The 12,713-nt window shown below is 48.6% G+C and overlaps 1 protein-coding gene across 6 annotated transcripts in view; it reads right to left on the bottom strand.

The window, feature by feature from the left end:
* The window catches only part of MYO7A (myosin VIIA), a 125,093-nt gene that overhangs the window by 33,490 nt on the left and 78,890 nt on the right, over nucleotides 1-12,713 (bottom strand). For all 6 annotated transcript variants that reach the window (XM_077341258.1, XM_077341259.1, XM_077341257.1 and 3 more), the window contains 7 exons: nucleotides 11,431-11,515; nucleotides 8,205-8,423; nucleotides 6,792-6,899; nucleotides 5,253-5,462; nucleotides 4,575-4,778; nucleotides 2,138-2,314; nucleotides 530-619 (listed from right to left, as the gene is read on the bottom strand). In XM_077341258.1, coding sequence (XP_077197373.1) covers nucleotides 530-619; nucleotides 2,138-2,314; nucleotides 4,575-4,778; nucleotides 5,253-5,462; nucleotides 6,792-6,899; nucleotides 8,205-8,423; nucleotides 11,431-11,515 — 1,093 coding nt within the window. The remainder of the gene's footprint in view (nucleotides 1-529; nucleotides 620-2,137; nucleotides 2,315-4,574; nucleotides 4,779-5,252; nucleotides 5,463-6,791; nucleotides 6,900-8,204; nucleotides 8,424-11,430; nucleotides 11,516-12,713) is intronic.

Genomic DNA, 12,713 nt, shown 5'->3' with positions numbered 1-12,713 from the left:
CTGTAACCACCATGGTCAGAATCCTGACTGGGATACCTCAGGCTGGCTTGATCTCATCAGATCTTGCGTACTCTGAAGCAAGGAGAACCATCCTCCATTAAGGAGGTCCCTTCCAACTCTATGGATCTATGATTCTAAATTCTGTCTAAACATCCGGAAGAAGATCCTGACCGTTAGAGCGGTTCTTCAGTGGAACAGGCTTCCTCAGGAGGTGGTGGGTTCTCCATCTTTGGAGATTTTTAAGCAGAGGCTGGAGAGCCATCTGATGGAGAAGCTGATTCTGTGAAGGTTCAAGGGGGTGGCAGGTGACAGTAGATGAGCGATTGGGATGTGAGTGTCCTGCATAGTGCAGGGGGTTGGACTAGATGACCCAGGAGGTCCCTTCCAACTCTCTTAGTCTTTCCCGTCACCTACAACCTGATCCTCTTAACTGGAGATGTTGGGGATTGAACCTGGGACCTCCTGCACACCAAGCATGGGCTCTACCACTCTATCATTCTATGAGAATGCAAAGAACACCGGAGCTCACCTCTTCGGTTAACTTGGATTTCTTCTTGAGCGTCAGAGACACCAGTTTGTGCCGCACGCTGTTCTTCTTGTGGCCGTCTATGTGAGCACTCTGCAAAAGGAAGAGGCAATCTTTGAAGACCACGGATGCACCACACTGACATAGTTTGGGGACTGGGTTCAACCAATGCTAAACTGAAGGACCTCTTAAACAGCTGTCAGGGGCCAATTTAGAGGAAAAATCCAGCTAAACTAGTCTGACTTCCCTTAACACGTCAGCTACAAACATACCCTTTGGGAGTTACTAGCCAGGATCATCTGCCAGAACCATTAATTGGCTCACAGTGTTCACGGGAAGGGAAAAAGAAGAAGAGTTGGTCTTTTGGTACGCCATTTTTTACTACCCGAAGGAGTCTCAAAGCGGCCATCAATCACCTTCCTTTCCTCTCCCCACAACAGACACCCTGTGAGGAAGGTTAGAGAGCTCTGAGAGAACTGTAACTGGCCCAAGGTCACCCAGTTCTCCAGATTAGAGGCCACGGCTCTCAACCACTACACTAAGCAGGTGGTGCCAGAATTGTATTTGGGGCCTGGTATTTTAATCACAACCTGTGATTGAAACCCCTGAGGTAAACACAACTTGTGAGGTTATTTTTCCCCCCTACTGACATACTGGGCAGAAAAGAACTGCCGGATTCTTAAAATGCTCCACAGGCAGTGCAAGAAGAAAGAGGAGGTGGAGTTGGTTTCTATATCCTGCTTTTTTACTACCTGAAGGAGTCTCAAAATGGCTTAAAATCACCGCTCCTTCCTCTCCTCACAACAGACACCCTGTGGGGTAGGTGGAGCTGAGAGAGCTCAGCTATTTGTGAGAGCAGCACTATCAGGACTGTGACTAGTGCCAAGGCCACCAAGCTGGCTGCATGTGGGGGAGCAGGGAATCAAACCTGGCCCTCCAGATTAGAAGCCACTGCTTTTAACCACTGGAAGCTCCCCCAAGCTGGCTCCAGACTGTTGCTGAGGAACGTCCAGTATTAATGAGTAGCCACTCACATACATAGAAGAAGAAGAAGAAGAAGAAGAAGAAGAAGAAGAAGAAGAAGAAGAAGAAGAAGAAGAAGAAGAAGAAGAAGAAGAGTTGGTTCTTAGATGCCACTTTTCTCTACCCGAAGGAGGCTCAAAGTGGCTTACAGTCGCCTTCCCTTTCCTCTCCCCACAACAGACACCCTGTGAGGTGAGTGAGGCTGAGAGAGCCTTGATATTCCTGCTCGGTCAGAACAGCTTTATCAGTGCTGTGACTAGCCCAAGGTCACCCAGCTGGTTGCATGTGGGAGAGCACAGAATCAAACCTGGCATGCCAGATTATGAGTCCACACTCCTAGCCACTACACCAAACTGGCTCTCAGCTTTGAGGGCTGGTAGAAGGGAAGACTGCAGGACAACATCTATCTTTGGAGAGATGGCTATCATGAAAACAGACACAGAAAATCTCAATTTCTGGACACTGATTCCTGCATTCTGCAGGGGGTTGGACTGGATGACCCTGGAGATCCCTTCCAATTCTATGATTCTATGATTGTTGAATAAGAGGAGAAACACATATTTTTTCTTTAACCGACATGACTGTTACCTCTCCTTCGCCTTGCAAGGCCTGGAGCTCCTTCTTGTACGTCTTCTTCCCCAGGGTCTCGTAAATTTTGGTCATCACCGGAATCTTCTCGCTGCCGTCGCTCATCGCTGTGTGGTATTTGGGTTCCGGGAGGTCCCCCATGAAGCGGAGAATCGTAATCCACACAGCCAGGGCTGCCTGGTGTTAGGTGACAAAGGAGGTCTTTGTTAACCTGGGGGTTGGCAACCCCGTTAGTAAGGAGGGAGTCACAGGGCCACAATGGATGAGAGATGCAGATGAATTCTGCAACTCTGCTCTTTGAATTTTTTTTTGGGGGGGGGGAACAGTTTTGATTTTTGCTTCTTCCTAAAGCAAATGGAACTTCTGAATCTTAATTTTCTCTCGTGCCAAATTTTGTCTGCGACGGTATGCAATTTTAAACCGCCTCGGTTGTCTATGAAAGAGTGACAGGAAGAAGAAGAAGAAGAAGAAGAAGAAGAGTTGGTTCTTAGATGCCGCTTTTCCCTACCCGAAGGAGGCTCAAAGCGGCTTCCAGTCGCCTTCCCTTTCCTCTCCCCACAACAGACACCCTGTGGGGTGGGTGAGGCTGAGAGAGCCCTGAGATTACTGAAGAAGAAGAAGAGTTGGTTCTTATCTGCCGCTTTTCCCTACCCGAAGGAGTCTCAAAGTGGCTTCCAATCACCTTCCCTTCCTCTCCCCACAACAGACACCCTGTGAGGGAGGTGAGGCTGAGAGAGCCCTGAGATTACTGAAGAAGAAGAAGAGTTGGTTCTTATATGCTGCTTTTCCCTACCCGAAGGAGGCTCAAAGCAGCTTCCAGTTGCCTTCCCTTCCTCTCCCCACAACAGACACCCTGTGGGGTGGGTGAGGCTGAGAGAGCCCTGACATTCAAGAACCCCAGGAAAGAAAAAACAAGTCAAACAAAAAGATCCGCGGGACCACCTCCTCTCCTTTTTACTTATTTATACAGAGATTTCTAGACCGCACCATTAAAAGAAAACGGTCGTGGGGCGGTGCAAAATAGTAAAAGCGTACAAGGTGTAAAGAACAATAAGTAAAACGCTAACATTCAACCAAAACTGAATCCTTAAACCCTATTAATTTGCTTTGCCTTAGACAAGGAAAACAGTCCAGCGAGTCAGGCAAACAGATGAGTTCTGTCTCCAGAGGGATGTACCAGAACCAGTGGGATGAAATTAATTCAAAAGAAATTCCGTCTGACCGCTAGAGTGGTTTCTCAGTGGAACAGGCTTCCTCGGGAGGAGGTGGGTTCTCCATCTTTGGAGATTTTTAAGCAGAGGCTGGAGAGCCATCTGACGGAGAGGCTGATTCTGTGAAGGCTCAAGGGGGTGGCAGGTGACAGTGGATGAGCGAGAGGGTTGTGAGTGTCCTGCATAGTGCAGGGGGTTGGGCTAGATGACCCAGGAGGTCCCTTCCAACTCTAGGATTCTGGGAAGGCTCAAGGGGGTGGCAGGTGACAGTGGATGAGCAAGAGGGTTGTGAGTGTCCTGCATAGTGCAGGGGGTTGGACTAGATGCCCCAGGAGGTCCCTTACAACTCTATTATGATATGATTCTGTCATTGCCTGGCTTGAGGGAGGTGCTCATCCAAAAATAACCCCCAATTAGGCAGGAGACCCAGGTGGATAGTTGAGATGCAGCCTGGGCCTCAACCAAATGCCTGGGGGAAGAGTGCCATTTTGCAGGCTGTTTTAAACTTTGAGGGCTCTGTACGGACAAGCGTTTTTGCCAGCGGCTCAATCCACCAGGAGCTTAAGCTCTAGCACGCAAAATCTGCTGAAGACTCCTAGCCCTAGAGAAATAAAGCAGGCCTCAACCAGAACTGGAGCTTTCTAGGCCCTAGCACCTGGCCTAGCACCATATACGGTTCTATCCTCCAATAATAAATGTTTAACAAATTAGAACATTATTTCACTCCCACCCATTCATGAAATCCTTCCAGGGCTGTCAAGAAACCCCAGGCTTTCACAAAACCCTAGTTAGGAAAGCCTGGCTTATTGTGTTTGTGACTTGATTTACTGAGTTTATAATCGCTCTCCCCTCTTGGCACAGAGCCCTTGCTATAACTTCAAGGCCTTTCTGGGATCCCCAAGCTCCCAGTTTGGGGACCATTGCCTCCTAGAAGTGGTGGCTTTTCTGCATTCTCACATTAAACCGCAGGTTTTTATGCCTGACATAATGCAGTGTAATATCGAATTGACCCATAGGGGGAGCAAAGCAAGTGCGGGATAGGAAAACCCCTTGAAGCCACAGAAACTTACAACTGAGGGAAACAAGAGTGTGGGAAAAACTCAGGGACAGAGGGGAGAAGAACTTTACAGAGCCCACATTCAATGGGCAATCCACAGAATCAGGCATGAGCCCAGTCCAATTCACACAACGGAGACGGCCTTTCAGATAGCGGATAAACTCCTCACCAGCTGGTCTCCCTCATCCTCATGGTACAGGAGCGGCTGTTTAAGAGGGCGGCGGATATACGTGTGGGTGGTCGTGCCCTGGAAGTAGGTGGCAGCAAATTTGGCAAATTTGTACTCGGAGAGATCCTCTTCCTCTTCCTCCGGCAAGGGTAAGGCTGTATCGAGGTCGTCTTCCTCCAGCTCCTTGGGAGCCCTCTCAAGATCCTGGGGGAGAAGGTGAGATGAAAAAAATCATCAGCACGAGAGCTAATCTGATTCAATTCAGAGCTCCAACCGTTGGATCTCGGCTTTCGAATTTGCAACTTAAATTTAAGAAGAAATGGGGGTGATTATTTGTTCAGGTTTCAATGCCTTTATAGTCTTGCCTACCCCGCAGGGTGGTGGTGCTTTTGTCCACCTCCCGGGCTTTCCCCCAGCTTTTCTCCACTCCCTCCCAAAACTGCTTTGCTGAGAAATGTTGGGAAAAGGCCACAGCAAATCCTGGATTTTCCAAGCCCTGCCCACACGGCAGCCATTTTGTCCACCCGAGCTTCTTGCTCCTATTACGGGGGCTCTGGAAAATGATTATGCTGCCTATCAGCTTCTCTGAATTTCCAGATTTTTTTAACATTTCCACACCCCTCCACATGCGAACGGAGCCATTCCGTTCAATCCGGCATCTCTTCTGCTTCCCGTTACCTCAAATCCATTAGGGGCTTGACCTTCTTGGCCGGGCAACGAAGTCGTTGTCCCTAGGAAACCAAACATCTTGTCCACCATGTCAGAGTCATTCACCGGTTCGTTTCGGGCCTTCTCCATCTTGTCCAGGAGCTCCTTCTTCCGCCGGGCTTCCTCCTTTTCCTTCACTTCCCTCTCGGCGTCTTCCCGAGCCAGCTGGGCCAGGCGTACCTAGGAGAGAAGAAGAGGATGCGGAACTCAAGATGGACCCAAAGATCAAGGAAAGGGCCCTTGGAGAGTTTTGAGGATCTCTCAAGAAGAGCTTCTAAAGTTCCTCACTGAACTTCATTGTGCTAACCCACCCTTCACATAAGGCAGGGGTGGTCAAGCTAGCCCTGCCTCTCCAAACGTCCATGGACTACAGTTCCCATAAGCCCTTGCCAGCCTGGGAATTGTAGTCCGCGGACATCCGGAGAACCGCAGTTTGGCCACCCCTGCTGTAGGATTTTGGAATAGGCTGCCTAAGGAGGTGGTGGCAGTCTTCACTGGCAGTCTTCAAGCAAAGGTTGGATGCACACTTTTCTTGGATGCTTTAGGATGCTTAGGGCTGATCCTGCGTTGAGCAGGGGGTTGGACTAGATGGCCTGTATGGCCCCTTCCAACTCTATGATTCTATGATTCTATGATTCTTGGATGCTTTAGGATGCTTAGGGCTGATCCTGCGTTGAGCAGGGGGTTGGACTAGATGGCCTCTATGGCCCTTCCAACTCTATGGTTCTATGATTTTCAAGGCAAGAGACTAAGATCTGTGGTTGGTGATCTGTGTGGCTACCCCAGAATTCCTTGGCGTTCTTCCATTCAAATATCGGCCTGCTGAGTTCCTGCAGACAGGATTGGGTCGGGCTGAGCCGTCCAGCAGAAAAATGGCAATTCACCATTGAAGATACCCCATGGCACTAACCGTGGAAGAGAATCCATGTAATTTGGGAGAAAATTAATTTTGTTGAACGAGACCAGTGAAATGAGCTCCCCGGGGAGATCAGGGCCCTGACCGAACTTGCCAAGTTCCGCCGAGCCTTCAAGATGTGGCTCTTCCGCCGGGCCTATGGTTGAGGCCAGTCAAGAAGTTCCACCATCTATATTCAGAGTCTTCCTCCTGTCCCCCCTCCCCTGCTTAGTCAAACTCAGAAATAGCTAACACCATTCCCGTCTCAGGCACAACTACCGGCGCTGATAACGTTTTAAATCGTGTTTTAAAATGCATTGTTGGTTTTAATGTTCATTGATCTCACTGTGGTTTTTTTATTATTTTATAAGTAACTCTGGTGCAGCGCCCCTAGATGACAAATCCGAGAGGGGCGGTACCTAAATCAATGAATAAAATAAATAATTTGTCCAGTCCACACCGTTTCTTGTGACAAACTTTACCAGAGCAGGGGAAGGACCAGAACAGAGAGTCACCGTCCAACGTCGCTCTCGTCTTGCATGAACTGGGTTTGAATTGACCATAACGACGGAAAACTAGTTTGCCAAAGACGGAAAGGGAAGTTTTCGACTTACTTGGTGTTTCTTCTCGGCTTCCTCTTTGGCTTTCTTCGCGCTCATTTCCTTCCGGAGCCGTTCCTCTTCCATTAGCCGTAGTTTTTCCGCTTCCAGGCGGCGGCGGTACTGGGAAGACGAACGCAAACAACACAACGTGACCGGACCATTGATGCGGTATGGAAAACAGTTGTGAAAGTCAGTGGCAGCACACCGTTCAGCGGATCAGTTACACAATTCTGAATGGAACGACAGGGCAGTCGAGATTGTATGCCAGTGGTTCTCAACCTGGGGGTCAGGACTCCTTTGGGGGTCGAATGACCCTTTCGCAGGGGTCACGGCAGGGCAAGCAGCTTGGCCGGTGGGGGGGCCATCCACACAACAGCCTTGCAGGGTAGATAGAGAGAGAGTGTTCGTCTGTCTGGAGCAGCGGAAAAGAGCGAGATCGGCATGGTGGGACAAGAGGCAGGACTGAACTGAGAAACCCCAGAAAAAACCAATTTATATGCAATCCTGAACAAGGGATCTTCACGCCATCGGTCAGTTTTGGTTTAATTTCTGTGAAAAAACACTGGCATAATTTTATGGTTGGGAATCTCCACAACAGGAGGAACTGGATTAAAGGGTTGCGGCATTAGGAAGATTGAGCACCGCTGGCCTATACAGTCTTGAGTGACTATGCAATACTCTATGCGTCACGGCGGGGAAAGAAAGAATCCTTACCAGATCTTGCAGACAGCATAAATAAATGGACGGGATATGGGTTGATGGCAAAACTGACATATGTACACCAGATCGATATTAGATTCTTATAGAAAATGGAGTCCAATGGCTATCCATCTACCTATTTATGGTCCCACCATCCATCTGCCCATCTATCCTTTCATCTATTTACCCTTGGACCACTCAGACTTTGGGGATAATCTCAATCGATGTTCTTCGGAAGGACGGTTGCTGCTAATTTTTAACCTGTTTGTTATCCATTTCTTTCTTTCTTTCTTTCTTTCTTTCTTTCTTTCTTTCTTTCTTTCTTTCTTTCTTTCTTTCTTTCTTTCTTTCTTTCTTTCTTTCTTTCTTTCTTTCTCTCTTTCTTTCTCTCTCTCTCTCTCTCTCTCTCTCTCTCTCTCTCTCTCTCTCTCTCTCTCTCTCTCTCTCTCTCTCTCTCTCTCTCTCATTCATTCATTCATTCATTCATTCAATTTCTTAGCCGCTCCCTGTGTCCCATAGTATTCAAAACAAAGCCTGTAAGGAAAGATCGCATGTCTATTCTTCCCAACTGCGGCACCACAGAAACACAGAGTTGGAAGGGACCTCTAGGGTCATCTAGCCCAACCCCCTGCGGAATGCAGGAAATTCACCAGTAGTACTCAGACCCAATAACTGGTGAGAGAGACTTAAAAATCTGGCTGTTTGGCCAACTCTTGGGACGCCTACCTCGCCCTTCAAGCGCCGGAACAGGCGTCGAGCGATCATGCCCCTGGCGTACGCCTGGATGGTGAAGACGGCCCAGAGGCGATGGCGGAAAGCCCGGCGCACCAAGAAGCCCCGACATCTCGCTTGGAACTCAATGATGCGCTTGCGGGCCATGTAGTACTGCCTGTGGAGCTTGCGGGAACGGTAGAGAGCTTGCAGCCGCAGGAAACCGATCCTCATCTGTAGGAGGAAAAGAGATTATGGATGTGAGTCACTCACAGGAGGGACGTTATCAAACTTCAGAACCTTTAGCAAGTTCTCCCCGACTATCCTCATGACGATGACGGATCTCAGCAGCATGAATTAAATCTAAAAGCTTTCGCTTTTGTGCCCTTTTTTGTTTCGTCCTCTGGAGTGTTTTTGTGTGATGTTTTTTGTAAACGGCATTCATTTTTTTTCCAAGATTATTTGTGCATCTAAAAGCCAGCATCATTATATCTGAACTCAGCAGGCCCTTGAGTGAGGACCGATAAACCTGGACAATGGGGCCATGCATAGATAAGGGAGAAGTTTTGACAAACCTTGGGTGGTTGCAGGAAAGGAAGGGAGCAGGGAAAAGGGAAAACAGCAAGTGGAAATACTAGTTATGTTTAATTATAGTTCAAGGTCATCGACAATCTATAAGTGGTAAGTGGAGAGCCAGTTTGGTGTAGTGGTTAGGAGTGCGGAATTCTAATCTGGCATGTGGGGTTTGATTCTGCATTCCCCCACATGCAGCCAGCTGGGTGACCTTGGGCTAGTCACAGCACTGATAAAACTGTTCTGACCGGGCAGTGATATCAGGGCTCTCTCAGCCTCACCCACCTCACAGGGTGTCTGTTGTGGGGAGAGGAAATGGAAGGCGATTGTAAACCGCTTTGAGCCTCCTTTGGGTAGGGAAAAGCGGCATATAAGAACCAACTCTTCTTCTTCTTCTTCTAAATGGAGAGAGCAGGGGAAAGAGGACCAGCACTGTAAGCTGGGGTGGAGATGGGGAGTGAGACTCCTTATGATTCCATAAGGATCATATAGTCTATGATCTATATGTCCATGATCTATAGATCACATAGTCAATGATCTATATGTTTGATAATCATAGACTCGTAGAAATATAGATTTTGAAGGGGCCATACAGGCCATCAGTTTTCTTCTTCTCAGTTCCTCTCTCCAGGAAATATTTTGATGATGTAGCCTCTTGTGGCGCAGAGTGGTAAGGCAGCAGACACGCAGTCTGAAAGCTCCGCCCATGAGGCTGGGAGTTCAATCCCAACAGCCGGCTCAAGGTTGACTCAGCCTTCCATCCTTCCGAGGTCAGTCAAATGAGTACCCAGCTTGCTGCTGGGGGGTAAACGGTAATGACTGGGGAAGGCACTGTCAAACCACCCCGTATTGAGTCTGCCATGAAAACGCTGGAGGGCATCACCCCAAAGGCCAGACATGACCAGGGGATACCTTTACCTTTAACTTTTAGTCCTGAAAAGAACCTGTTTCAGAGACGGGTGTTTTGGGCTGATCCTGCGTTGAGCAGGGGGTTAGACTAGATGGCCTCTATGGCCCCTTCCAACTCTAGGATTCTGTCATTCTGTTTGGGAAACAGCACCTGGGGATGGAAGCCATGCCTGGGACAAGAACCCCATACCTCTCCTCCCTGTACCCTATTTCATTTTCAAATCTCTTCCCCCGTTTTATACACAATGGAGGCAGTTCTGCCTTCACACAACCAGAACTGCCACAGTTTTGTTCCAAACCCAGGTCTGAAACACGCGTGCTAAACATGCACGCTATTTGGTTCGACAGGCACACTATTTGGTTCAAATGTCACATGAAAGCACGGTTCCACAGAACTAGGGTTACCACAGCTTTCTGAACACAGGCTATTCCCCTGCCTTGGGTTGGTTTTAGGATACGCCAACCCAGGAACGGGGAATCATGGTTGGAAGCCGATTTGTTTGCTACAGTTATTCCGAATTATGGTTTCATGAGGCACACAAACATGAATGCCTTGATTAGAATTCGGCTTGTGCCTTGGCTCCTTGCTTGCTGCAAGGCAGGCTGGGAGACCAGCCAGATATCCAGGGCGGTCGTGGAGGGAAGAGCAATGCGATGAACCCAACAGTTTGAATTGCATTTGAATTAGGACTGCCAACCTGGCAATTTCTCTGGAATTACAACACATCTTATAGAATCATAGAATCATAGAATCATAGAGTTGGAAGGGGCCATAGAGGCCATCTAGTCCAACCCCCTGCTCTACGCAGGATCAGCCCTAACCATCCTAAAGCATCCAAGAAAAGTGTGTCTCCAACCTTTGCTTGAAGACTGCCAGTGGGGGGGAGCTCACCACCTCCTTAGGCAGCCTATTCCACTGCTGAACTACTCTGACTGTGAAATGTTTTCCTGATATCTAGCCTATATCGTTGTATTTGTAGTTTAAACCCATTACTACGTGTCCTCTCCTCTGCAGCAAACGGAAACAGCCTCCTGCCCTCCTCCAAGTGACGACCTTTCAAATACTTAAAGAGGGCTATCATGTCCCCTCTCAGCCTCCTTTTCTCCAGGCTGAACATTCCCAAGTCCCTCAACCTATCTTCATAGGGCTTGGTCATCTTCGTCGCTCTCCTCTGTACTCTTTCAATTTTATCTACGATCTTCTTGAAGTGAGGCCTCCAGAGTCTATCTGGAGCAGGCTTTCTCAGCCGGCGTTTCGTGAAACCCTGAGGTTTCTTGATAGCCCTGGAAGGGTTTCTCAAATGGATGAGAGGTAATTATTTTTATGTATTTTTAAAATTTGTTAAACATTTATCGGGATATAGGACCATATATGGTCATGGTCATGTCAACCCGCCCGTCCCTCCCAAAATGGGCCTGGAGGAGGTGGGGAGGGGAGGGGCCCCAGGTGGGCGTGTCCACAGCTCTGCTTCCCACCCATATCCTGCACGATCACTCCAGTTCTGGGGTTTCTTGAAGCCTGAAGAATATTTCAGGGGTTTCTTGAGGGTAAAAAAAGTTGAGAAAGGCTACTCGGGAGGAACTGCCAGGTTTAGAGGGTGGACTGTATGGAATGACATCTCTGCTGCACTCCCTCTTGCTCCGAAATTCTGCCCTCCCCAAAATCTCCCAGAATAAACTATGCTGGTGTTAGCGACTCTAACCTGAATGGCTGTCTGCAAGCCAAATTCCGGTTGTAGAAGCAAACAGGTGTACTTACTGCGCCATAATTTCGCCGGCAATTGTGCCCCCTCCAGTTTCGCTGAATCAGCAGAACGGCATTCTTCACTTTCAGGAAATTGGACCTGGAAAGAGATTGTCGTAAGCCTCTTGGGCTTCCTTTCGAAGAGCTGACGGGGAAAGAGTCCTAATTCTTTCATGGATTTCAGTAGACGGATGGAGCAATTTTTGCTCCCTATACATCAGCATGGTGCAGTGGTTAAGAGATGACCTCTAATCTCGGGATTCCCCACTCCTCTACATGCAGCCTGCTGGGTGACCTTGGGCTAGTCATGGTCCTGTTAGAGCTGTTCTCACAGAGCAGTTCTCTCAGAACTCTCTCAGTCCCGCCTACTTCACAGTGGGTCTGTTGTGAGGAGAGGTAGGGAAGGCGATTTTCAGCTGGTCTGAGACTCCTTCAGGTAGGAAAAAATGCAGGGTACAAAAAGGACAGCTCTTCTTCTTCTGTACCGAGGTGGCCAAACGGCAGCTCTCCCGATGTCCATGGACTGCAATTCCCATGAGCCCCTGCCAGCATGTGCTTATGGGAACTGTAGTCTATGGACATCGGGAGAAGCACAGTTTAGCCACCCCTGTGTTTCAGGCTTTTCTTTCTGCCTAACCGGTCCTAGAAGGACTGAAAATGGTGTCATGGAGATACAAACAAGCATTTGCTCTATCATGGAATCCTAGAGTTGGAAGGGACCTCATGGGTCATCTAGTCCAACCCCCTGCACTTTGCAGGACACTCACATCTACTGTAACCAGCCACCCCTTTGCCTTCACAGAATCAACCTCTCCGTCAGATGTCTATCTAGCCTCTGTTTAAAAATTTCCAAAGATCAGGGGACTCCAACTTTTTTGAGCTTGCGGCGCCATCTGCAATTCTGACAAGGCATAGTGGGCGTGGCCACAACATGGCTGCTACAAAATCGCTCCCACAGGAAGCAGCGCCAGTTACAAAATGGCTGCCACAGCTTGAATTCAGTCACACAATGTGGATCCATGGCAACTGCTGCTAAAACGACATTTAAAAAAATTAGCACATCCAATCAGATCTCCACTAATCAATCAGATTTGCTGGGCAAAAGCTTTACCTGCCCTCCCTCCTAAGAAGACTTGGTGGGTGCTGGAAAAGGTGCCTGCAGGTGCTGTGGTGCCCGTAGGCACCACATTGGGGACCCCTGTACAAGATACGGATTTTTTTTTAAAGTTTGTAATGTAACAGCTGTGCAGCACTGAAGGCTACGTCTTCCCCACAGTGTATCTCTCACTGTCCCACCT

Source organism: Paroedura picta, chromosome 6 (genome assembly GCF_049243985.1).
Source record: "Paroedura picta isolate Pp20150507F chromosome 6, Ppicta_v3.0, whole genome shotgun sequence".
In the NCBI taxonomy this organism is placed as follows: Eukaryota; Metazoa; Chordata; class Lepidosauria; order Squamata; family Gekkonidae; genus Paroedura; species Paroedura picta.
The sequence above is the reverse complement of the archived record's forward strand: the minus strand, read 5'-3'. Positions and strand labels throughout refer to the sequence as shown.